This window comes from Pelodiscus sinensis, chromosome 3, assembly GCF_049634645.1.
Source record: "Pelodiscus sinensis isolate JC-2024 chromosome 3, ASM4963464v1, whole genome shotgun sequence".
Taxonomy (NCBI): Eukaryota; Metazoa; Chordata; order Testudines; family Trionychidae; genus Pelodiscus; species Pelodiscus sinensis.
The window spans coordinates 8974910-9001496 of NC_134713.1; the positions used below are offsets into that span (position 1 = coordinate 8974910).

At 45.5% G+C, this 26587-nt stretch overlaps 1 protein-coding gene across 13 annotated transcripts in view; it reads left to right on the plus strand.

Moving 5' to 3' along the window:
• The window catches only part of PKHD1 (PKHD1 ciliary IPT domain containing fibrocystin/polyductin), a 417767-nt gene extending 396486 nt beyond the window's left edge, over window positions 1-21281 (plus strand). For all 13 annotated transcript variants that reach the window (XM_075923339.1, XM_075923341.1, XM_075923352.1 and 10 more), the window contains 4 exons: window positions 3428-3535; window positions 7354-7512; window positions 8830-8973; window positions 20624-21281. In XM_075923339.1, coding sequence (XP_075779454.1) covers window positions 3428-3535; window positions 7354-7512; window positions 8830-8973; window positions 20624-20973 — 761 coding nt within the window. In that variant the 3' untranslated portion in view covers window positions 20974-21281. The remainder of the gene's footprint in view (window positions 1-3427; window positions 3536-7353; window positions 7513-8829; window positions 8974-20623) is intronic.
• Window positions 21282-26587: the final 5306 nt, after the last annotated feature.

Consider the following 26587-nt stretch of genomic DNA (forward strand, 5'->3'; position numbering starts at 1 on the left):
CATCTGACAGCAGTCAAACTGCCTCATGGAAAGTAGTTTAGCTCCAAATTAGCTTGCTTCTGCGTTAAATACCAGCTTGCCTCAGAGATCTTTCTGAAGACTCCCATATATATCTATAATATTCTGAGATTTGAAGCATATGTGCCCGAAAGCTGAGATAAACTTTGAGAAGTACAGTACAGTACTCTAGGCTTCGCCGTAGACTCAGAATGGCAATAATAAAATATCTGAATGCAGCTGGAAAAATCCTTTATAAAACTGGTGTTACCGTGAGCCAAATGGGAGAGACTAAAACACTCTGAGTAGCCAAGGCAGGTAGTGTGGTCATGAGGACTGTATAAAGACCTAGATAAATAGAAGACCCAGAACTTAAACTGGTAATGAGGGAAATCCACACTATTATGTTAAGGACCAGTTCTTATTGAAATCATTCAGGCTACGTCTACACTACGAGCTTTCTCGGCAAAAAATATGCTAATGAGGGACTCATTTGCATGAGTTGCGATCTCATTTGCATATTTTTTCCAATCCCTTTTTGCACTAAGGGTTTTTGTGCAAAAACAAGCAGTGTGGACATTTTCTTTTTGTGCAAAAACCCCTTTTTCTGCAAGATCCTTATACTGATCTTGAGGAAAAAGCGTTTTTTGCAGAAAAAGAAAACATCCACACTGCTTGTTTTTGCACAAAAATGGATCAGCAGAAAATATGGAAATGAGATCCCAACTCATGCAAATGAGTCCCTCATTAGCAGGGCTCGACAAATAATGCAATCTACTTGCCCGTGGCGAGTAGATTGCAACCTGGAAGATTGCAACCCGCATGCACAGATCGCCAGACAGCATGGCTGGCGAGCAGGGCTCGCTGTGGTTCGGCGAGCCCTGCTCATTAGCATATTTTTTGCCAAAAAAAGTGTAGTGTAGACGTGGCCTCAGACTAGTATAGACCTGGCCTAAGGGGACAGGACAGACAATGGGCCATAGGGCAAACAGCCACCAAGAGGGGAAGTGACTTGTCCAAGATTACTAGGCAGCAGCCGCTGGGCTGTCATGGAGTTTGCAGCACTCCCAGTCCAGCTGATTGCTTTTCATCTTATCTTTCTATGCTCCACATTCTGCAGCCTGCCTGGGCTGGATCAGGCCCTCAGTATTTTGCAACCCTGGCCACCTTTATCTTCTCACCGATGATTGTACCCCATAAATAATCCCTTTTCTGTTGGGACATTGGCTTTTCAATGAAGTCCTGTTAAGAGAGGTGGGCAAACTCTGGTGCTGGGTTTTGCCTGTATAATGGACCTGGGATGTACCGGAAATGCTTACGTCTGAAAGGCCTGATACTTGACAAGGAATTAAGACTCCTACTAGCAGAAGCGCAGTCTATGAATCACTTGCTCAGACTGAACAGTACTTTGTAACATTAGTAATATCACTGAAGTCTGCTGGGCTACTTGTGAGGTGAGGTATGAATGACGATTTGGGAGAAAGGATATCCTTATCTAGCCCATACTTTAAAACCCTTCCTGCACCCCTTTAATAGCAGTGTGAATCTGTGGTGTGCGTAAACTTTCCTGTTGAAGGTGGCTCCAAGAGATATTTGTAAAGAGCTGATCCCTTTATAACTCTGGGAATGGGGATAAAAGTAGACAAGCCAAGTATGTTGTGTTGTTTAATGGTCATCACAGCTATAATTATTGGCTACGTCTACACTGGCATGATTTTCCAGAAATGCTTTTAACGGAAAAGTTTTCCGTTAAAAGCATTTTTGGAAAAGCATGTTAGATTGGCAGGATGCTTTTCCGCAACAGCACTTTTTGCAGAAAAGCGTCCATGGCCAATCTAGACGCGCTTTTCCGCAAAAAAGCCCCGATCGCCATTTTTGCGATCGGGGCTTTTTTGCGGAAAACTGTACTATGCTGTCTACACTGGCCCTTTTGCGCAAAAGTCTTTCAGAAAAAGACTTTTGCCCGAACGGGAGCAGCATAGTATTTCCAGAAAAGCACTGATGATTTTACATGAGATCGTCAGTGCTTTTCCGGAAATTCAAGTGGCCAGTCTAGACAGCTGGCAAGTTTTTCCGCAAAATCAAATGATTTTACGGAAAAACTTGCCAGTCTAGACACAGCCATTGTGCATAGTCTTTCAGCAAGTAATGGAGGGTTTTTTTGTGATCTCTGGTTTGAGTCCAGCATTCTATGGACGTTCTGATTTCCAACTCTCACGTGAAGTGATATTTAGAATGTTTGTCAATCTTTGAGAACTTCACCACATTCATTCCATGAGGCTGTGTGAAGACTTGGCCAGTGTTCCACAAAGCCCATTATTTGGCTGGTGCTCACAGACTCAGAAAATAAAATAGAAATGCCCATGAGACTACAACTATCTTTTAAATGACTCCACCGAGGTAAAAATCATGGCGAATGCAAATTTGTGTTTAAAACCTTCCTTGATCTGAATGACACCCATATTGCATTGGTGTGAATGACCACAAAAGGTGCAAGGCCTCAGAAGAACCAGGGCTTCAGGTTTGATCTTAAATCACTTCACAGAGATTTTTGTCCTATGAGTTTCTAGCTGAGACAGGTCCACTAGTTTTGTTTGATCATGTGGCAACCATCCCATTCAAACGTCCTGGCTTGAGCCATTCTAAGGTTTCTGAGAGGAAGGCAGTATTTGGAATAATCAAAAGCCGCCGCCATCTGATGGCTGTTTAATGGACTCTATGTGAGGGGCTCCCTTCCCTGCTGTGCTAGTTAGTTTTCTGGCCAAAATGTTCTTCAGAAAATCGAAGGAATGTTCTGTCCCAGTGGCTGTTGCAGCTGCCTGGCTGTAATGAATTAGCTTATGCTTTTTTTCCACATCAGAAATTCCTTCCTTAACTCAGTTATGCCACTTAGGAGAGGTAGGGCAAAACAGACCTATTGAACTTCCCCACGTGTCAGGTACAGCTGAGGGGCTAAAGAGGAAAAGGGGTTAAAACGGTACCCTGCTGCTGCTTCTTGGAGGTTGTCCTTTGGCTTGGATAACAATCAATATTCCATTAAAATCCCCTAAGAGCTCTAGCATCGTTCTCAGATTCTGAAATGTTAACATGAGAGCTGGATCAAACGAAATCACTGCATAGAAGCAGCCCCCAGTTCTGTGGAAATGAGGTTCTGGATCTATCAACGGTACTCAATTCTATCCCTGAATTCTGGGATAACTCAGTCCTGGTTCTGAATTTTACAATATGGGACTGTTACTCGTGTCAGAGAACAAAGTGCCACACCCTCCATTAGTGTTTATTGGGGCAGTGCTGTTGATGCCACTGAAGTTGTGAAGATTTGTAAAAGCTGAAGATCTGGCCTATAGAGTTTTCAAGAGCTTGAAGCTTGTTTCTGGTGACATTCAGCAGCAAGTTGTTAACTCCAGTGCCCTTGTGTTTTGCTGTTCAGGGCACACCACCATAGAGGTTCGAGATGGATGGGCGAGTTTTACGAACCTGGCAATCTCCAGTTCAGGCTCAAACTGGTACCTCATTTTCACTGTTATTTCACCTCCAGGTAAGGACCATTCTGTGTCTCCCCATTGTTCTTGCTTTACCTTAGTCAATGAAAAGCCATTAAAAGCATGTCAGAGACAACATCAGAAGGATCTTTGCATACTCATATGCAAAGCACTGGTCTCACTTCCAGTTTGCTCCTAACAAACTGGAGCACAACCGTGAGGGAAAGAGACTGCCACTTGAAAGATTGATTCAAGCTTAGCCATTACAAGTCTGGGTCTAGCACCCCACAGTCATGTGATTATATCAGAATGTGAGTCTTCATTTTTTTGGAAGTAAGTCTCTTGTCCTGACAATGTTGTCTGTCTGAAATTGCAGAGAGCCTGAGACAAGAGCTCTGAACTCCCCCATGCCTCTTAGTGTAGTGTTAAGTTTTCTGGGAGGTGCAAAGGGGCGGCAGGTTGTCAACACCAGCTAACAGAGGACTCTGCGTTCGTGGCAGGAAGAGGAGAGTGCAGATGGCCCAGTCTGACCGCTGAAACAAGTGAACCCTAGATGGTTTTGAGGGAGGAGTTACTGTTTGGGGAGGTTGGAGCTACAATTCAGAAGCAGAGCCATGGGGATCCTGTGTGACGGTGTCTCTAGGACCTTCGATTGCTTTCATCCAGCTCTTTCACAGACTCGAATATTTCACTGACATCACAAATTAGTGTCTAAGCAACTCAGGTGTGTAATGGCCCCACTTTGAGTAAGACTAAATTGTGGCACCCCCTCTGTCTCCTTAAACTATGACCATTTCTGCTGTGCTATCGCGTACAGCCCGATAGAGTTCCTAAGCGCCTTCAGCTCCCATTGCCTGCATTCTCTTTTGCATCAGGGGAGCTTACCTCCCAGCAGGCTCTTGCCTGTGAACTGGAAGCATGGTATGTTGAAAATTCACTGTAAAAGCTACTTCAGGGAAGTTTGAAGATCTTCCCACTGAAGGAAAGTCAAACCTAGATCCCCTTTGTTACGCTGTTAGCTAACAAGGGCTGTGCTGAGAGGTCTTTTCATATGTGCCTGATTTTGACTAATTTAAACCAGAATATTGTACATGTTAACATGCAGCATAAGAAATGCACTCTGAGTAACAGATAATTCTGTGTTTTCAATCTCCTTCGGCATTCCCAAGTGGGAACTGTATTGGAGAGTGTACTGCATGCTAGACATTTACGGCAAGCAAACAAAAAAGATATTTCACAGGCACATGGGATTCAATTCTATTGTTAGTTTTGCATATACACCCTGCCACAATTATTCATGTCCCTGTTACCTGCCTGTTGGCTTCCTGGCTGGGACTACCCCAGAAGATGCAGCAGGTGTAGAATGTGGAGTCCCCAAGTGATCAGTGGCATTGGTTGCAGAGAGCAGATGATTTCCACTGGGGTCTATACTGCATTCAGAAGTGCGATCTGGCATGGGCTGGCATAACTGCATTAGCTTGAACCTAGCTAGTACAGCTAAAATATCAGTGAAGATGTAGCAGTTTGACTTGAGTACAGGCAACACAAAGATGTCCCCCCTCATGCTTGTAGATGTCCTCCCGCATGCTAAAGTCGGCCCCACTACAACATCACTGTTATTTTTAGCCATATTAACTAGAGGAAAGCTAGCACCAATATCCAACCTGCTCCACTCAGCTCACTCACTGCAGAACAGACATACCCAGCGCTGAAGGGACTTGCTGGGTATTGTTCCCTGTAGTGACATGGGTATAAATGACCTTGATCCAATGCCCTTTTAAGTCAGGGTATGTCTACACTCGTGAAATGAGGAGTAACGGTCGTTCGGACTAGAAAGCCTAGTCCGAACTACCTAGTTCGTGCTGCGTGTAGCTGTGTGGCACGGGGTTCAAACGAGCAGGGATTTAAAAATGGCGGTGCCCAGTTTATGCAAATGAAGCCCGGGAAATTCAAATCCCGGGCTTCATTTGCAAGTGCGGTATGCCTACATTACCCTCCTAGTTCGAACTAGCGGGGTAGTGTAGACATACCCTCAGTGAGAATCTTACCATTAATTTTAACAAGAGTGGGATCTAGTCCTTAAATTCATTTGAGTCCCATCTGAGGCTATGCCTACACTACAGTCAGCCATGGCTGGCCCCTGCTAGCTAATTTGGGTTTACAAAGCTCAGGGTAAGGGGCTGTTTAATTGTGGTGTAGACATCCCAGCTCTGGCTCGAACTTTTGGACCCTCCCACGTTGCCTGGTCGTAGAACTTGGGCCCAATGTCTTCATCACAGTTAAACATCCCTTTAGCCTCAGCCCTGTGAGCCCAAGTCATCTGGCATAGGGCAGCCATGAGTTTTTAATTGTAGTGCAAATGTACCCTGAGAGACCCTGATCCACTGTTATAAAAATCCCTCTATTTAAAGGTCTGTAGGCTACTTCTGGTCAGTTGTAATTTACTTCTCACACTGTTCATCTGGATCCTGAAATCTAGTCAAGCTCAAATGAAAGTGTGTTCAGATCCTACACCTGCCTTCAAGTGCCCCCTGCCAATGTCTGTGGGTTTTTTAATAAATCAGGAAATAACCCTCTTACACATTTTTATTGAAAATACAACTCAGACACATAGATTAAATAAATCTCCACTGAAGTCAATAGAGTTGTGGATTTGGGACTGATGACAGAATGAGGTTTTAACCAGGACCGGCTCAAGCCATTCCTGTGTCCCGGGCAGCGGGCGTGCGACGCATGTGCAGCTCCGCCCCCGGGAGCATGGCGCATGCGCGACCCTGCCCCCCGGCACACTGCACACTTTACAGCTTCAATCGGGTGGGCGGCGCCTGATTGTAGCTCCAAGGGGTGCCCCGCGGGCCCCGCGGGCCCTTTACAGCTGTCATCAGGCGCCCCCCCCCATAGTTTGGCACCCTGGGCAGCTGCCCGGCTATCCTCCCCATTAACCCAGCCCTGGTTATAACAGGAGTGTATTGGTCCAGGTGATCTGGTTACATTTCAGTCAGGAGATTGCATTCTGCCACCCAGTGTTGTCTGTGTGGTTTCAACTGGATAAGGTGATCTTCATGTTCTGTTTCATATCTTGTCCAGCGTTATTGTACTCTCCAAAATATGCTACCTTTACGTGGTGGGTGAAGTGATTCGTAATCAGCTGATACAATGTTGTGGCATCTTTGGGCATGTCTATACTAGAGAGAAGATCGATGCTGCTGTGGTTGATCTTCCGGGGTTCAATTTAGAGGGTGTAGTTTAGACTCACTAGATTGAAAGGGCATTCCCATCATCGCTGGCACTCCTACTCCTCACGAGGTGTAAAGAAAGCTGACAGAAGCATTTCCTCCCGTCTGCCTCCCACTGTGTCGACGGGGGATTTAAGATACGTCGACTCTTACTTTGACCTTCTCATGTAGTGTAGATCAGGCCTTTGGGTAGAGGGTGTTGTACACATTGTGTACACTATGTGGCAGTTAGTATTTGTGCTACTAAGAGTAATGATAGTCTCACTGCCTGTTTATAAAGTTTTAATACACATTGTGAGAGAAGATTAACAGTGTGTTAGTCCCGGCCCAGCAGCACATACGTGACTTTGAGATTATGGCTTTAAGTCTAATATCAGAGAACAATTTGAAATTCTTGATGACTGGCATTTGGACAGCTGAGCAGGAACCCATAGCAACTTTATGAGTTCAAGAAAGGTTTGGTAACATGTTTTGTTTGTGCCTGATCTGGGGCTGGTAAAAGTCTATGGAAGAACTCCCACTAACATCAGTGGGCTGTGATTTAGGCTCTTTCATCAATGTATTTCAGGTATCCATTCCTGCATTAGTATGAAACCTGTCCTAAATGCCGTAACATCTGACATACCTTCTTCTCCCAGGTGCTGACTTTACTGTCAAGTCCCGGCCATTCACCATCTTCCCTATCCCCGTGGGAGAGAAATCCAGCATGGTCCTTGCTGCTGTGCTGGGCTCGGTGGCTTCTGTACTAGTTCTGGGTCTTCTTTTGTTCTGCTGGTCCAAGAAGAGCAAAAGTAACAGTAAGTGGGAATGGCCAGGAGAGCTCTTCATCTGCAGAACTGCTCCCATTTCACTAGTGTCTAAAGAGAGATTATTAAAGAGTTCCGTAACCATGGTAAGGTGGGCTGGACTGGAATTATTGACATTGTTTGCATCTCTTGCACATATTAAGCCTGACTCAATGGAACTCATCTGATTCCATCTGAGATTATGATCTCATTGTGCTAGGCACTGTGCATACAGGTAAAAAGACAGCTAGTCCTTGCCCCAAAGAGTTGACAATCACAGACAAAGGAGGCATTATTATCTCCACTCTCCAGATGGGGAGCTGAGGCACACAGAGAGATTAATAGCCAGGTTTTCAACAGTGCCAGAATTGTCCATGCTGTTTTTCAGTGGGATTAGCCATGCACTTTGGAAAGCCATGTCTCCAAGATGTCATGCAGGAAACATAACCAGGAATTCAACGCAGGATTCCTGAATCCGAGTCCAATACTTTAAGCACAGAGCTTCCAAACAGAGCTCTCTACATCTTAATCACATGTTGCAAGATATCAGATTAGCCCCTATTCTCGTCCTTGTACTGGTGCAATGGCACTTGATGTAATGGGAGCTCAGTGCCTTTGAAATTCCAGATCACTTATCTAGGTGGCTAAATCAGGATTTAGAAACCTAATTTTAGGCTCCTATTTTTTTATATCAATCTTGGCCACTGTATTTCCCTATATTTAGACTAGGAAAAAATGAGGCAAATCACTGTGGTGTGACACATAGAAAAGCCCAGGTTATAACTGAAGGATGCTTTCTACTTCATGGCTCTAAAACTAGCAGAACTAGCTGCAGGAGGAGTTCTGAAGAGCAGAAATAAATTCAGTTGCCATAGAGCTTAGTAAGAGGAATGGCACCCCCCCCCAGTTGCCAGCATAGTCCATGGGTGTAATTTAGAGCAGCCTTGAGAGCATGCTGACCTAGGAAGGACAACTACCCCAGTGCACAAATAGGTCAGAAATGGGGAAGTGCAAAAAGAGTTTAAAGCCTTATTCCTGAATTGCGCTGCATAGTCCTGGATTCTTGCCTATACTGAGCTGAGTTTCTAATGATGCCCAACGTACACTGTGAAGATCTGAAGACAGAGTTTTGCTGAAATGAAGAAATGTGATTCCCCAGAGGTAAAATGCAATGCAGTGTAATCATAAAATAAGCCTCTCCCTTTTGGGCAGAAGGAACGCACATGAGATTAGATGCCAATTCGCCAGCAATAGATTGTTTCTTAAAGGAATATCTGGCTCTGTGCCCCAGATGGACTGAGAATGATGTAACTGTTTATTTCAATACAGAACCAAAGACTGAACTGGCTAATGTACTACGAGCAAAGAGAAATATTAAATCCTCCCAGATCCTTCCACAGCAGCATTCAACTTGTGTGGATCTACACCGTGCACCAGAAGGGAACAAAAGAGACATTCCTGGGATGGGAGCAGGTGAGCCTGCAGAATGAGGATAACTCAGGTTTCTAAAGCACCTTTTAACCAAAGGGATCTTCGTGCACCTTACAGCTGATGCGTGTGTGTAGATTGAAATGATTATTTTGCCAGTTGAGGATCTGGCCTAGAGAGAGAGATGAATCACTTTCACCAGTAAGAGCTGATTACTATAAATGAATTCTCTCTCAGAACTGAAACAGTTACATGAAACTAAACGTATGGTTCAAGTTTTACATGGCTATGAAATGTATGGATGAAATCCTGATTCCATTAATTCGAATGCCAGTTTTGCCACTCATTTCAATGAAGCCAATGTCACCCAGAACACCTTTTTTGTTTGTTTGTTTGTTTGTTTGTTTGTTTAAATCCTCCAGGATCTCAGTTTTCAAGCTTCTCTTCCAGGTTTGAAGAACAATGTTGCCGAAATATGGTTATAATCAGAAAAAAGGGCCATGGAAAAATGGTTTATTTACTCATCCAGTCTGTTGCATGTTTTTTTCCCCTGATCATATCTTCCTGTGCTATTAACATTTCAAGAGCAGAATCAGCATATATTAGCAACAGATAGTTCTAACAGGCACTAGCTTCCAGGAAATCAATTGCAAGTGGTCACTTTGAAGTAAGGCTATAGGCAAAATGGTAACTTAAAAATGATATTATGAGGGTCATTCTGTCAAGATACTTAGATGACTCCCTTCACTATAGTATGTTGACTCCCTCTCAAGTAACCCAGACCAGATTTGCTCTGTTTACAAGCCATAAATAAGCCTGCCTGAAAAATGTCACCCCCCTGGATCTGACCATGATTATTATTTATTCTCACTTTATCACCATCAATGTGCTCAGCACTTAAATGGTTATAAGAATTGTGACAGTCCCTGTCCCAAATAGATTATATTCCCAACTCTCTGTAAGGGGGAGGGGGATGCTTGGGCCACACCCCTCTCCTCAACATTTTCTATTGATTAGTTTAAATGGATCCCCACTCAGCATGCTGGCTTTTGTGAATGCCATTCTCAGATGTGCATTGTATAGGGAACCTGGGTTCTGAAAATTACTAGGTAGCAAGGTGCCTGAAAGCATGGTACTGCAGTGCCTAAGTGCCTTTTATGAATCTAGCTCTTAGGTTCCTAAATCTCATTAAAATCAATGGGGCCTAGGTGCCTAAATGTGTAAAGGTACATCTCTACTTCTGGCTGGAAGTAGAATTCCCTGATCTAGGATACATAGCTGCACTAGCTCTGATGGACCTAGCATGTTAAAAATAGTAGCTGCATCAATGCAAGCAGTGGGAAGGGCTAGCCATGCAGGTACGTGCCTAGCACCCCAGATAGATATGTTTTCAGGGTGGCTAGCCCTTCCCACCACCTCTACACTTTGTTTTTAGTACACAAGTTTGATCAGGTCTAGAGTGGGTATGTCTCCCTGAACTGGGAATTACATCCCCCAGTTGAAGGGTACCATGCCTTAAATTGCTTCTGAATATGAGATGATGACTTGTAAGTCAATTTAGTGCTTTTTTAACAACTTTATAAATATTATATGTTTCTATGATGGATGTTACTGCTGATTGGCTATGAATTGTGCACACAGCTGGTTTATGGGTATAAGAGTAGGGCAACATTTTTTCACAAACTTTTGGGGTGAAAAATGAAGATTCGGCGACACTGAAAAGTTTCACAAATATGTGTTGGTTTCATCAAATTGTTTGTATAGAAAACAAAAACAATTTACATGACCTTGGGCATTTTATTTCAACACTGACAAAATGTTTTGGATTTTTAATATTTCTTTTCATTTTATTTTTTTAATTCAAAACTTATTTACACGATGGCGCCAAACTTAAAAAAAAACTAGTTATTTACTCAGGAATAGCCATGATGTCATCCTTTGTCATTTAGGCCAGGGCTACACTAAAAGGGAAGGTTGACTTCGTATACACAACTCTAACTACTTTAATTATGTAGCTGCAGTTGATGTATCTTAAATCATGTTTTTGCATCGTCCACACAGTGGGAGGTCAACAGGAGCACATGCTCCCATCGGTTTCCCTTAGTCCTCATGAAGAGCAGAACTACTGGTGCTGACAGGGAAGTCCTTTCAGTTTGAATTATTGTGTCTTCACTAGACCCGCTAAATCAATCCCTGCGGCAGCATCCATCTTCCATGTAATGTACGCATGGCCTTAGACTAGGGCAGGGACTGCTATGGACTATATGAATTCTCTCTCTGAGCTGACAATGTACAGGTGAGTGGATGTGTGGTTCAAGTTTTGTAAATGTCTATAGTGTCCATTCATTTCAGTGTCAGTTTCACAAAGGGCATAGCACACACAGCCTCCAGCCGGGGTGAGCTTTCTAGCTGCTATTGCAGCATAAATGATTAACAATAATAGGACATATGACTAGCTAGTATGCACCAATGGTGAAGCAATCTGGAGGTTCCAGTAGGCAAGTGTAGTGAGCAGGGTTGGCCTCTCACTGACCCTGAGGCGGAAGAACCCCTCTCTGAGTCTGGGTGGGCTGAAAGGTCAGCTCAGTAGGAGGGCAGCTGTCGGATGGAGATGCCGAGGAGTTGGCCGAGGCAGATGACTGGCCCGGGCCACCAGGCCTAGGCGTTGAAGAGGAGACCCTTTTGTCCCTATGCCTAAACTTAGACCAGACAGACTCTGTGAACCAATCACTGCCTGTGAACCAGGTACAAACTGAGGGGGAATCTGGAAGTGGCCCAGAGGAAGCAGAGGATGGTCAAGTGGACCTGATCACCCTTTAAGGCATGTCAGCATGCTTTGGAATGGACTCCCTGATGACCCCAGTGGCCGCCAAGGCAGCCACTGCTAGGGCCCTGGTCCGGGACACGGTGGAGCAGGGAGGGCCCACGTCCCCCCTGCCAACCCTATATTGGGTGGCAGTCTCCCCCTTCCCACCTGTGCCGTGAAAGCTGTTTGCCTGCCTGCCTTCGGGCCCCTTGTCTTAAAGGGGCCACCAGGCTAGGAAGTACAGGCCCGAGCACTGGGCAGGGGCTTAGGACTGAGTAAGAACTCTTACAGCAAGCCATTCTACTACAGTAAGTTAACGTGAGGCTGATAATTCTACTATGCTTTGTGCATGCCTACGAGTTAGCCCGGGCACTTTTTCATACTCTCCAGGGCTGGACCTTTTCACTGCAGTCCCTTTTCTGTAGGCCTTTTCATGGCTACATGATTTGAACAGGTATATAAAATCACAAGCCAAAGAGCAGAACTTTCCCCCTCTTTTCCTTGTTTTGCTCCTCTAGCATTTTTTGTTCTTGTTTTTATTTAATCTTTTCTTATAATGATTTGCTGATCAAACACAACTCCCTGAGAGGTCACAGCAAAAGCAGAGACCCTCAGGGCCATGGAGCTGGCAGTGGGCTCCACCAATCAGCAGAAAATATTGCTTCCACCTGTACACACTGGATTGACTCCTCCAGTTGTCAACTGCTGAGTCCATTTCTCAGCCCATCCATGAACCCTGACTGAACTGCACATATATTCTGGAACTGGGTATCTCCCTCCCCACACCTCCCCTAAATTTGTGGATTGCATAAGGAGGCTAGATTGAGTTTCATCTTATTTTAATTAGCACCCACCACAAAAGCAGAGTGAGCGAGAGAGGAAATACTGCAGTTTATGTGTTTTGATATTTGCCATACTTCTCCAAAATACAGCATTCAACTGTGTGCCTTAGGATACATATAAATTCATTTTTTATCTAATTTGTCTGAGATCTAAGCTTCCTGTGGAGGTCTGAGATCAAAGGATCTGATTCCGTCTGATGTCGGCTCTGACACATAATGTGTGCTGACTTAGTTCTGTCTATAAACTCGCAGTGGGAGGCTGCCATTTTCCCTTGGCACCTTTACATAGTGAACTTTTATTTCAGCTGGGGAGGCTGTCAGGTATAGCGTTGATTGGCGCTATCGTGTAAATAATTCATGGAGAGACTTTTCTCAGAAAAAGGAAATCCAGCCACTTACAGTCTTTTAGGAATAGTTGCAAGACAAAAAGATTCCCCAATATGTTCAAATCTAAACAAGGATAACAATATCTTAAGTGAATTTAAGGCGTGCGACTTGAAATGTCTAATGTTTGATTTCCCCTTATTTAAAATAATGTTGGTTTTGGAGAAAGAGACAATCAAAGCTACAGTCATTTTTGTTTAGTTTCTGCTTTATGCTTTTCCCTGTGAAGAAATCTCCTCTTTCTAATCCAGTGGAATGTTTGGGATCTTTATTATTTTTACTGTGACAATGAATAATACTTAGATTACAAAATCTTATGAGTAGAGACCATCCCTTTGTTATATATTTGTAGAGAGCCTAACACAGTGGTACTGGAGTCTTAGGCACTGCAGCAATATGGATGATGATGATGGGTATACCAACAGATGTATAGCATTTAAAGCCAAAGGGAACCTGTCAATCATCTTTTTTAACCTTCTGTATAACACAGACCATTACATTTCACCCAGTTACCTCTGTATTGTGCTTAATAACTTGTGTGACATGCAAGCACAACTTCCCAAAACAAATCTAGTCTTGACCTGAAGAGGTCAAGGAATGGAGAATGCTCACTTTCCTTCTCTCCCTGCTAAAAAAAAATAGGACTTCTTTCTCATTTGAATTTTTCTTGCTTCTGCTTCCAGCCTGTGACTCTTTATTAACCTTTCTCTGCTAGACTGAAGAGCCCTTTAGTGCCTAATATTTTCTCCCCATTAAGTTACCTATAAACTGTAATAAAAGTCACCCCTTTGTCTTCTTTTTGAGAAGCTAAACAGGCTGAATTCTTTAAAATAGAATCATAGAAACCTAGGGCTGGAAGAGACCTCAGGAGTCATTGAGTCCAGCCTCTTGCCCAACGCAGGACCAATCCCAACTAAACCATCCCAGCCAGGGCTTTGTCAAGCCGGAACTTAAAAACCTCTAAGGATTGAGAATCCACCACCTCCCTAGGAAACCCATCCCAGTGCTTCACCACCCTCCTAGTGAAATAGTTTTTCCTGATATCCATCCTAGACCTCCCCCACTGTAACTTGAGACCATTGCTTCTTGTTTTGCCATCCGTCACCACTGAGAACAGCCTCTCTCCATCAGAAGTCTCTCATTGGAAGGCATTTGTCCCCACCCGTTGAATCATTTTTATCTTTCTTTTCTGAACCCTCTCCAATTTTTCAGCATGTTTTTAAGGTCAGCCCCAGAACTGTGTGCTGTATTTCCATATCCAGTTCAGCAATGCCAAATACAGCTGTAAAATCAGCTCTCTACTCCCAGTCACTACTCCTCTATTTATACAGCCCAGGATTTCATTCGCCATTCTGCCATACCATTGGCCTGGAAGCTCATGTTCACTATGATCCCTAAATCCTATTCGGAGCCACTTTTCACAGGTACACCCCTCCAGCCTGCATTGCTGGTTCCTAGACACATAACTTTGCATTTGGCTGTATTCAGAGAAAATGTGTTGTGTCTGAACCGTCTCTACCCCACCAAGTGATTCAGATCATGCTGTGTGACTGCCCTATCATCAAGATTATGTACCATGCTATCAATATGTGTGTCATCCACACATTTTATCAGCACTGATTTTTGTATGTATTCCCATTTATTGATGATAGTGTTGAACAGTGTCAGGTCCAATACTAATCCCTGCAAAACCTCAAGGCTACGTCTACACTGGCACCCTTTTCCGGAAATGCTTAAAACGGAACAGTTTTCCGTTATAAGTATTTCCGGAAAAAGCACTTTTTCATCTTTTCAGGCAGGATGCTTTTCCTGAAAAGCACTTTTTCCGGAAAAGCGTCCGTGGCCAATCTAGACGCGCCTTTCTGCAAAAAAGCCCCGATCGTCATTTTCACGATCGGGGCTTTTTTGCGGAAAACACTACTGTGCTGTCTACACTGGCCCTTTTCCGGAACAGTTTTCCGGAAAAAGGGCTTTTGCCCGAATGGGAGCAGCATAGTATTTCCAGAAAAGCGGCTGATTTCTTACAGTAGATTGTCAATGCTTTTCCGGAAATTCAAGGGGCCAGTGTAGATAGCTGGCAAATTATTCTGGAAAAGTGGCTGATTTTCCAGAATAAGTGGCCAGTGTAGACACAGCCCAATAGAAACACTCATCCTGAGGATGATACCCTGTTGGAAATTCTGTTTGGAGAGCTATCAATTCACCAGTTGGATCATGTCCTTAATTGGTAGCATATGTGTTAATTTCTTAAACAGAATGCCAGGAAGTATTAAATCTTACAGAAAGTCTGAGTCATAATCCATTTATGCAGTTACCTTTGTGAACCAAACTTGCAATCTCCTCAAAGAATGAGATCACGTTTGCTAAATCTTGTTTGCCATATAAAAAGATAAGGACATCACCAGTCTGAAAAGAACTTGATCTGAATTAAATGCAGTATAAGGATTTCACTGTATTAAGAGACCAGGCCCTCAAGTCAGTATGGACTTCTAATGTTTGTTCTCAGTACCACATCTTACATTTGTATATTTGTCTGGTAGCACTTTAAAGACTAACAAAATATGTAGATGGTATCATGAGCTTTCGTGGTTGTGCCCACAAAAGCTCGTGATACCATCAACATGTTTTGTTAGTCTATAAAGAGCTACCAGACCATTTGTTGTTTTTTAAGTTTATCCTGTACAGACTAACTCAGCTACCCCCTGAAGCTTTTGTCTATTTGGCTAGATCTACACTACATGCTTCTTGTGCAAGAAGCCTTTTGTGCAAGAGTTTTTGCACAAAAACTTCTTGTGCAAGAGCACGTCCACTCCTCAAAGCACACTGCAAAAGCGATCTGCTTTTGTGCAAGAGAGTGTCCACACTGCATGGACGCTCTTGTGCAAGAAAGCTCTGATGGCCATTCCCAGAATGGCCATCACAGCACCTGTGCTTTTTCCTATAGGGGTTTCTTGCGCAAGAAACCCCTCTGGAGCATTCACACTTGCCTTTTTGCTCAAGAGCTCTTGTGCAAAAGGGAGTTATGCCTCGTAAAAGGAGGTTTACTTATGGTGGAAAAAGCCCTCTGTTCTGCTGTTTTATTCTTGATTTCCTTGCGTAGAAGTGCATTTGAGGTGTGGATGCTCCACGGGTTTTTGTGCAGAACCAGCTGTTTTTGCTCAAAAACCTTGTAGTGTAGACGTAGCCTTTGTGTATTTATATGGCTCCTGTCACTGTAAATAGATTTCATCCTCACTACACCTCTGGGAGATAAGGAAGTATCATTATCCCCATCTTACTGATAGGGTAGATTAAGTGACTTGCCCAAGGTCAGGCAGAAAGTCTATGGCTGAGCCAAGAATAAAATATTCAAGTTTACCCTCTAAAATACTGTGTCTTAATTCACTTTGTATCAGTGTAGCATATCTTCATTAGGGATCTGTGCCAGGTAATGACACCAATGTCATTCTAACAGAGCACTGCTTCCAAATATGGATGGGACGTACATTAGCATCCAAGGGGCATGTGCTGCAGATGGGTTGTTTTGCTAAGGGTATATCATGCTTGTTAGAGTGCATCAGACTGCGACCTCCTGTATATTGCAGGCTATTACATTTCACCCAGATACTCCTCCAGGCTTTGGTTAGAAAAAGCATTTCAGTCCTCAGGAACCGAAACCACTGCGTGGCCCAGGCAAAGCCCAGGAGAGTCTGAGATGCCACAAGCTTGAGGCCCATGCAACGTAGGCATCTCTCCCTGCCTGAACTATCCCCAATCCTTTAGCAAACGTTCAAAACATGACCAACAAAAGGGGCAGCACAGTTGGGATGCCCACGCCCCCATCTGCCATCAGGGTGGGTGGCGCCAGGCTGCATGAGACTGTTTCAAAAGATGATGGAGAATTATCAGTCACTTGTTGCTGGAAGGGACATCTGACCCCCTCCCCCCACTCCCGCCCAATCACTTTCTTCTTGATAGGTGCATTGGAAATTGGTGCTTCTTCAACGCACCCGTGTTGAGAGTACATTCAAGGAGTAGCAGCCAGGTCCACCATCCGTTTCCCATGCTCCGCCTTTCCCCTAGCCTGCTTCTTTCACTCACCCCCAGGGCTCTCAGGGTGAATGGGTCTCCATTGGAGCTGCCTAGCACTGAACACCGTGTCACAGGTCCTCTTCCCAGACTTGAAGATGCGTCCTCGACTCACCTCAGCAGGTGGGATGGCGGGAAGCACTTGGATTCCAGCTTCAGGGAATGAGAAACAGCTACAGCAGTAGCCTGAGGAGTGGGGGTTGGGAGCTCAGCCTATAGCTAGCTGGCTGCTTCCTCCCTCCCCATGCTGCACGGACACACGGTGAGTGCAACCAGCAGGTGACCTGAAGATCTGGGGGGGGGGGGGGACGAGATCCCCATGCATCACTACTAGTCCCTGCCAATTGAACCTGTGTGTGTATGGGGGGGGGGGGGGGGGAGATTCTTTCCCAACCCTAACTCTAGCAACCATTTAGAAACTGTGCATATGTGCAAGAAGACCCACTAGCCAGGCATCTAAAAGGATATTTTGTACCTGCTCTAAGCACTGTGCAACCTGCTCAATGTCCTATCTGCAGTTGTGGCCAATCCCTGATGCTTCAGAGGAAGGCTAACTCCCTTTCCCTTTCTGAATACACCTTGCAATCATACACCAGGGTTAAAAGTCCTTCCTGATCCTTCCAGGTACCTGGCTGAAGTCTTGAAACCTGGGATTTGATTGCAATCATTGCCTAAATGTGCAGTTGCAAGGGTTATAAGCATGCTGAGGACAATGCGGCAGAATATTACAGATAGACCTAAAAGCACCCACAAAGACGGGCTCCATTATGCTAGGCACTGTATAAACACAGAGGGAAAGATTCTGGCTCATGCATATTGCAACCTATATAAACCAAAGGGGAGAGAGGAAACAGATGCACAGGGAGATGGAGTGTTTTGTCCAAGGTCACACAAATGATTTGCCCACAATCAGTGGCCAAGCTTGTACTAGAAACAGCTTCTTCTCACTTCCCAGCCCAGTGCCCTCTCCCCGGGCCCGACTGGCTCACCCTAAGGCAGCAGGATCCCCTTGTCTCAGTTTGTAACACAAACCATGTTTTTTTTTCTGCCCACCAGCCCTGCAAACGCAGGGTCCGCTCTTGCTGCACTTGCCCAGCAAAGTTGCTATTGACGTGAGAGGGAGCGTTACCCGAGTAAGGACTGCAAGACTGCTTGTCGCTTGGGGTGCAGAAAGCACGCTGGGCTCTTCCTGCAGCTTGAATGATCCCCTCTTAGAAAGACTCTGCAGATGCAGCTTTCTGTGGGTGGCACATCAGGTGGGACTGAATCCGTAGCTGTGGTAGCTCTGCGGTGCTAAGGGAAGTAGCGGCCGGGATTTGTCACTTGGGGCGGGTGAACTAAGATGCTGTTGGTTGAGCTAAATTACACTAGTTCATTTATGTGCGTTACATAACTCGCGTTGACGTGACGTGACAGGATCACCACTTGCAGCGGTGTTGACGCCTCACTGTGTCGACGGGAGATGCTCTTCCAGTGACACGGTTTCCGCCTCCCAGGGAAGTCGAGTACAGATGCTGATGGGAGCATGCGCTGCATTGACTGGGCGTGGCTTCACCACACCTGCTCAGCTGACACCGCTGCATTGATCACAAAGGTGCTGACTGAGCGGGGATGTAGACATGAGCTACATCTGCATCAGCAGCATATATATGGGGTTTTATTTCTCTATTTTGCAAATATTTGAGCAACTGTATGAAGCACCAAACTAAGAGTAAGAAGCAGTCTGTCTGCATGCACCACATTGCAGGACTGGCGTGGTAGAAGCCAATGTCAGCTCAAAAGTCATTTGTGGCCAGAAATGTAGTTGCTTTACCTTGGTGGCACCTCAGAACCCCTCTGGTTATTAAGAATGTACTTTCCTTTTGTGCGTTCCACTTTGGTGACTGAAAATCTATGTTACTGCATTCACATTTGGGCTTTGTCTAGACTACAAGCCTCTTTCGAAAGAGAGTGTCTAGACTACAAGCAGATTTTTTGAAAAAGCGAGCCACTTTTTCGAAAGAGAGTCTAGATGCTCTCTTTCGAAAAAGCACAGTTTGCATTCAATAGCGCCTTTTTTTAAAAGAGTACTTTTGAAAAAAGGCGTTAGTCCTCATAAAATTGGTTTGACCGCAATCGAAAAAACTACCGCCTTCTTTCGATTTCCTTTTGAAAGAACATGGCTGCAGTCTAGATGCAGGTGAAGTTTTTTCGAAAAAAAGGCTACTTTTTTTTCAAAAAAACTCTGTAGTCTGGACACATCCTTGCAGTTTCAGTCAACCCTACTTTAGTTTTTTGATCATTTTCTTTTTCATGTCATGTGGCCTTGTCTGAGTTCCAAACTCTGCAGGAGGAAAAGCATCAGACTTTACAGCAGTGGTCCCCAACACAGTGCCCACGGGTGCCATGGTGCCTGCCGGGGCATTTGTATGCGCCTGCCGAGTGACCGGGGCCGGCCCAAGTCATTCTTGGGCCCCGGGCACACGGCGCACGCGCAGCTCCCACCCCTGGCCACATGGTGCATACGTGGCCCCGCTCCTGGGCGCATGAGCGGCCCCGCCCCCAGCCGCATCGCCCATATGCGGCGCCACCACAGGCACACGGCACGTGAGCGGCCCCAGGCACCCGGTAGCCCCAAAAGGTTGGTGACCACTGCTTTACAGCAAGCTTCCATTGAGAAATGGCTTACAGAAGGTTAATAAATGATTAATAGCTGCACATTTCAGACATGAATCGGATGTGGTATGGGTAGTTCTAAGCATCCTATTAGCCTGTTGACTCCATACCAATCGTTATCCCATGTATTGAAACTTCTCTTAATCAAGGATTATCCTTTGATCATGTTTTTGCAAAATGGCACCTGAATTGAAAATGTGAGGAAAAACAACTTGTCATTCGAATAATTTGTGTTAAGGGTAGAGACATTTAATAGCCCTATATTTTATATCAATATATTTTAGGAATTATTTATAAAGGGTGAATAAATGACAGATATTCTGTATATAGGCTGTGTCTACACTGGCACCTTTTTCCGGAAATGCTTAAAACGGAACAGTTTTCCATTATAAGTATTTCCAGAAAAAGAGCATCTACATTGGCAAGATGCTTTTCTGGAAAAGCCCTTTTTCTGGAAAAGCGTCCGTGGCCAATGTAGACGCACTTTTCCGGAAAAAAAGCCCCGATCGTCATTTTCGCGATTGGGGCTTTTTTTGCGGAAAAGACTACTGTGCTGTCTACACTGGCTCTTTTCCGGAACAGTTTTCCGGAAAAAGGACTTTTGCCCGAGCGGGAGCAGCATAGTTTTTCCGGAAAAGCAGCTGATTTCTTACAGTAAATCGTCACTTCTTTTCCGGAAATTCAAGGGGCCAGTGTAGACAGCTCGCAGCTTATTCCGGAAAAGTGGCTGCTTTTCCGGAATAAGTGGCCCAGTGTAGACACAGCCACTATGTTTAAAGACTGTTATAGAGTCCACTGGTTAAGTGCAATGTTGCCTTTACCAGTCATTTCCCAGGGGCACTGACCCCCACATTCCAGTTAGCAAGTGCAACAGAGGAAGTGAAGAGAAAGACAGGGAACAACTGGTAAGGTAAAGAGTAAAGGGGATTTTCTCTTGCAGATATGGAGGCAAATGGAGTCCCAGGAAACACAGTGAGGGAGAGAAAGGAGTTGCACCAACAGACGATGAAAGCTGTGTCAGTGAGGAAGATGAGCACTGTGGAACACAAAAGGAAGAGTGGAGAGAACTCATCAAAGGCTAGAAGACATGACAGCAGACATCTGTTAAATGGAAGAACAGCTTTGTGGGGTTCTCTGGAACTTCAGCAGCATCGTGCCAACGAGTTCTGGGACTGGAAGGACACTCGTCAGCAGCTCTTTGCTTGCACCCGTGGCCAAGAGATAGGAGGAGGGGAACCAATGTGTCAGAATGGGAACAGAGAGAGGGAGGGGACAGCTGTGGTGTCTTGAGAAGATATGTAAAAGAAAGAAGTATGAGCTGTGGCACATCAACATGAGATATTTTCTGTGAGGGAATCTGTTGGAACCTGATTCGCTGGTGTGATCAGAAAAAAGACATGTTAGCACTGGACATTTGCGGACAATTAACAGTGAAGATATGTTCTTAGTGGTTAAAGCAGTGATTTTAATATCTATCTATCTATCTATCTATCTATCTATCTATCTATCTATCTATCTATCTATCTATCTATCTATCTATCTATCTATCTATCTATCTATCCTTAGTCCCAGATTTAACAAAGTAATTAAATCCATCACTAGTCAGAAAAACAAGTGCATATGTACCCTTCATAGTAACTTAAACACATGCATAAGTCAGGGGTGGGCAATAATTTTTTTTGGGGGGGGAGCACTCCCAAGATTTTGGAAAGTGGCCAAGTACCACACTTTTCTGTGGTGGAGATATGGGATCTAGATGGAGGTTGGGTGCAGAAAGGTGCATGGGTAAGGGTGCAAGAGACAATGTGAGGTCTGAGAGGGAGTTTGGGTGAAGGAGGGGGTTGCAGCCTGGGTCAGGGGATTGCGGTATAGGGTCAGGGAAAGTGTATGGGTGCAGGAGAGGATTCTGGCCTATGGGAGGGGCTCTAGGTGAAGGTGCAAAGTCTGAGAGGGAACTGTGACTTGGAAGAAGGGACAAAGGGGGTGCAGGCTGCAGAGGGTTTGGATGGTTACCTGGAGCAAGGGAATGGGGTGCAGGGTCTGGGAGGGTATTTGGGTAGAGGAGATGATTCTGGCTTTGGGGTGGCTGTAAGAGGGGGTACAGGGGCCGGAAGGAAGAGTGCAGAGGGTTTGGATGGTGACCTGGGGAAGGGAGTTGGCGTGCAGAAGAGGCAGGGGTGCCAGAGGCAGGCTCTGGCTGGGAGGCTCTGACTTACCTAAGTGTCTCTTGGCCAGCAGCCCTGCAGCACCCCTAAGACAGGCTGGGCTCCCTGCCTGCTGCAGCCCCAGATCGCATGAAACTACAGGCTGTTCCTACCATGTGGCTTTCAGCTATGGCAAGGGGCGCAGGGGGGAAGAGGCTTGTGTTGCCCCCATCCCTCAGGCCAATCTCTCATCTCCTATTAGCTGATTGTTTCTAGCCAATAGGAGCTGAGAGGTTGGCTGGGATCCATTCCTGATTGTTTCCAGCCAATAGGAGCTAAGGATTGAATAATAGAATCATAGATTCTATGATTGGGCTGTGAACGAAGTTTCCCCCTGCCTGCAGATCAGAGATCTGCACAGACTGTGCTTTAAACCACGGCAGCTGTGTGCCCGAGGATCCCGGCAGAGTGGTCCACGGGACGGATCCCGTGGCTTGGCGGGCTGGATCTGGCTCCTGGGCCGTATTTTGGCCAGCCCTGGCTTAAGTACTTTCCTGCATAGGGATGGATCTAAGTACCAGTTTAAAACTCAGAAGGTGCTCTGTTGAATTGGGGGTCAAACCCCATGAGTCCTTCAGGTCAGCAGCCTTCCCTTCTTGAATGTTTGGAAATGCCTGGCACATCATTGGCCACTACCATTGCTAGTAATGATAATGATTGGAGAGACTGGTCTCATTCAAAAGACACCATCATGTTAATCTAATCTGACATCCTTATAACACCGGTCATAGGACTTCTGTGAAATAATTCCTGTTTGAAGTAGAGAACATCTTTTAGGAAAAAAAATCAGTCTGATGTAAAAGTTCCCAGTGATGAAAAATCCACCACATTCCTTGTCAAATTGTTCCAATGATTAATTATGCTCACTGTTAAAAACATGCTTTTTCCCCATCTGAATTTGTCTCACTTCTGGCCTTTGGATCTTGCTATTTTTTTATACAGTCATCAAATATTAGTTCCCCATGTAGCCACAAACAGACTGTGATCAAGTCACCCTTACCTTTGGGACTTGATCTTTGGGAAATTAAATAGATCGAGTTCCTTGTGGCTATCACAATGAGACATGATTTCCAGGCCTGTCGTTGTTCTCATGGCTCTACTCAGACCTCTTTTCTGGTTTCTCATCCTGAGTGACTTGCTATAATAGATTGGTGGAATTCCCTGGGTATCTCTTTACTACACTGTAAAATGGAGTGTTAAGATGTGCCTCCCACAGAAGGGTGCGGGAGACTGTATTATGGAACTACAGGATCCTTGGGTGTTGGGTGCTCTGCAAGCACACAATGTTATTTACATTCATCTGTAGAACCGGTGTAGCATGTGCTTGGTGCCTGGTTGCCATTTGGGCCAACAACAGAGATTAAAGTAGAGTCCTCCAGGATGGAAGGAATAAGTGACGAGCCCCAACCTGTGTGGCCATTTTGCCTGACATATTAGGGATTGAACCATGACAAAAGTATCAGTGTGGAGAGCTTAATCCCTGGAGATGGTTTTGGATCAGCAAGCCGGGACAGGGCCACAAGCTCTATGGACTGAGTGCAGAAGATTATTCAGAGCACACTGGGTACGTCTAGGCAGCGGGGCTATTTCAGGATACCAGATAAATCCCGAAATAGCTACCGCGCATCTTTTCAACACACCTGTTATTTCAAAATATTTTTTGAAATAACGGGCATGCTATTCCTGTATCTCTGTAGCCCTCATTCCATGAGGGTTAAGGGATGACTCGAAACAGTGTGTTGTTTCAAAATTTGGTGCTGTGTAGATGTGCCAAATTTCGAAATAAGATACGCAATATGCATAGTGGAAATTGCGTATCTTATTTCTAGTTTAAAGTGCTGTGTAGACACACCGACAGTGACCAGTGAGTTACATTTTCCCCCCTCCCCAATGCCACTCTGCCTCTGTTGTACTCCTCCTCAGGGACCCCCTCTGGTAGTGAGAAAATAATGTATTCAACATGTCCCTTCACTCAGGGTACGTCTAAACTACATGCCTCCGTCGACGGAGGCATGTAGATTAGACAGATCGGCAGAGGGAAATGAAGCCGCAATTAAAATAATCGCGGCTTCATTTAAATTTAAATGGCTGCCCCGCTCTGCCGATCAGCTGTTTGTCGGCAGATCGGGGCAGTCTGGACGCGCCGCATCGACAAAGAAGCCTTTCTTGATCGGCACAGGTAAACCTGGTTTCACGAGGCATACCTGTGCCGATCAAGAAAGGCTTCTTTGTCAACGCGGCGCATCCAGACTGCCCCGATCTGCCGACAAACAGCTGATCGGCAGAGCGGGGCAGCCATTTAAATTTAAATGAAGCCGCAATTATTTTAATCGTGGCTTCATTTCCCTCTGCCGATCTGTCTAATCTACATGCCTCCGTCGACGGAGGCATGTAGTCTAGACACACCCTCAGTGCCTGTCTACTGAGACTACATGTCAGCTTCTGCCCACCAATTCTTTTCATGTTGCCTGTTGAACATTTGTCTGAGGGGAATAGCTTCCAGAAATGCTGGATTCAAACTGATCACCATAGGCATGAAAGGATGCTCTCATTGGCTGGGTCTATATTGGCCAGTTTTTCCGGAAAATCAGCTGCTTTTCCGGAAAATCTTGCCAGCAGTCTACACTGGGCGCTTGAATTTCCGCAAAAGCACTGACTTCCTACTGTAAGAAATCAGTGCTTCTTGCAGAAATACTATTCTGCTCCCGTTCAGGCAATAGTCCCTTTTGCACAAAGCTTTTGCATAAAAGGGCCAGTGTAGACAGCTCAGTTTTGTTTTCCGCAAAAAAGCCCCGATCGCGAAAATGGCGATCGGGGCTTTTTTGCGGAAAAGCGCATCTAGATTGGCACGGATGCTTTTTCACAAAAAGTGCTTTTGTGGAAAAGCGTCCGTGCCAATCTAGATGCTCTGTTCTGAAAATGCTTTTAACTGAAAAGTTTTCCGTTAAAAGCATTTCCGGAAAATCATACCAATCTAGGCGCAGCCATAGTGTGTAGACCCTTCTACCATGTCTACTAAGGAGTTAACAGGAAGGTAAGCTACCTCCTCAGCTGTAGCTAACTGCTGGGCCAGGAACAGCTGGGAAATCCAAAGGCTACGGAGGAGAGGAATTGGGACGACCACTGAGAGGAGCTGCCCTCAGCAGCAGATAGCTGGACTTCCAGATGTGGTGAATCAGAGAATGTGAGCCTGGAAGAGGCCTGCAGGAGTTAAGGTAGGAAGCAGAAAGGGATTGTGAGGGACTGTCCCAGCTGCTAAATGCAGGGTCCCTGGGATGGAACACAGAAGAGTGGACGGATCTGGGTTCCTCTACCATCCCTAGCAAAGGGGATAATAAAATTCCTGCGACCAAAGGGCTTGAGATTCTCAAATTTGTGATAGGATCATTGGTCTCCTGGGCCGTGTCCAGACTCAGGGGTTTTTTCGGGAAAAGTAGCCTTTTCCCGAAAAAACTTCCCCTGCGTCCAGACTCAAGCCGCATTCTTTCGAAATTACTTCGAAAGAACGCGGCTTTTCTTTCGATGGCGGTAAACCTCGTTTCACGAGGAAGAACACCTTCTTTCGAAAGTTCCTCTTTCGAAAGAAGGCGTTCTTCAATGTAAAGAGGCCGTCTTCGAAAGAGAGCATCCAGACTCGCTGGGTGCTCTCTTTCGAAAAAGCGGATTTCTCTTTCGAAAGATCCGCCTGCAGTCTAGACGCGATCGTTCGAAAGAGGCTCTTTCGAAAGATGCTTTCGAAAGAGCCTCTTTCGAAAGAAGCCTGCAGTCTAGACATAGCCCTGGTGTGTCAGACCCTATTGGTCTGGAAGGGACTAGAAATGACCTGGCAGGTGTCATAAGAAGAAACCACCTGGAACATGGTGGGAAGACTTGAGACAGAGATGCTGTGACACTTTGCATGGCCAGGAGTGGGTGCTGGCCAGCACAGATCTCCTCAGACCGATTTCCAGTCTGCACAGCCAGGCACTGAGCAGAAAGTGGCCCACTTCTGAAGCCTGGGGAGGAGGACTATCAGAGACAGAGAGAAGCCGGGAGGAGTGAAGATTTCCTGAAGAGAAGGAAAACAAAACCCAGCCTGACCAGAGGGGAGAGCTAGGAGATGGTTGGGTTGCACAAGTTGAGGTGTTGTGTCTGGAGGGGATGGGTTCAGCTGATGGAAGACTCTGGAGTGGGGTCCAGGAAGAGAAGGCTCCTGGCCCATCTACAGGGAGTCCTGTTATCGGAGACTGTGACCTTCTCTAGAGTAGACCTTTCCTTCTCTTGCAGCCCTGATGTAGACCAGGACCCAGCAGGGTTTTAAGCTGTGCTGTCCAAGAAAGCCTGAGAGCGCTAAACACCATCTGCCCTTGATCTGGGCAGCTAACTTCTTTGACAATCCCGGCCTTGGGCTCTGAGCCGGGTTGGATGAGATGGTCTGAAACCCTGGCCCCACTGAAGCCAATAGCGATTGAAGCCAAAAGATCCCCAGGACTTCAGTGGGGCCAAGATTTGCCGTACAGTGACTAAAAAGGCCAGCAGTTGTGTGTAGCCCGGTAGCCTCTGACATTTGGACACTCACACTCTTGCAGCTCATGAGGCAGCTGAGCTGGTGTGTCCATGTAGCCCCAAACTCCTGCTCTGCGAGACTCCGTGGACGCGGCTATGAGCGAGTGTTCTTTTGCGGGTTTTCCCTTCTCCCTGGACTTGTGAGGCGGAGAGAG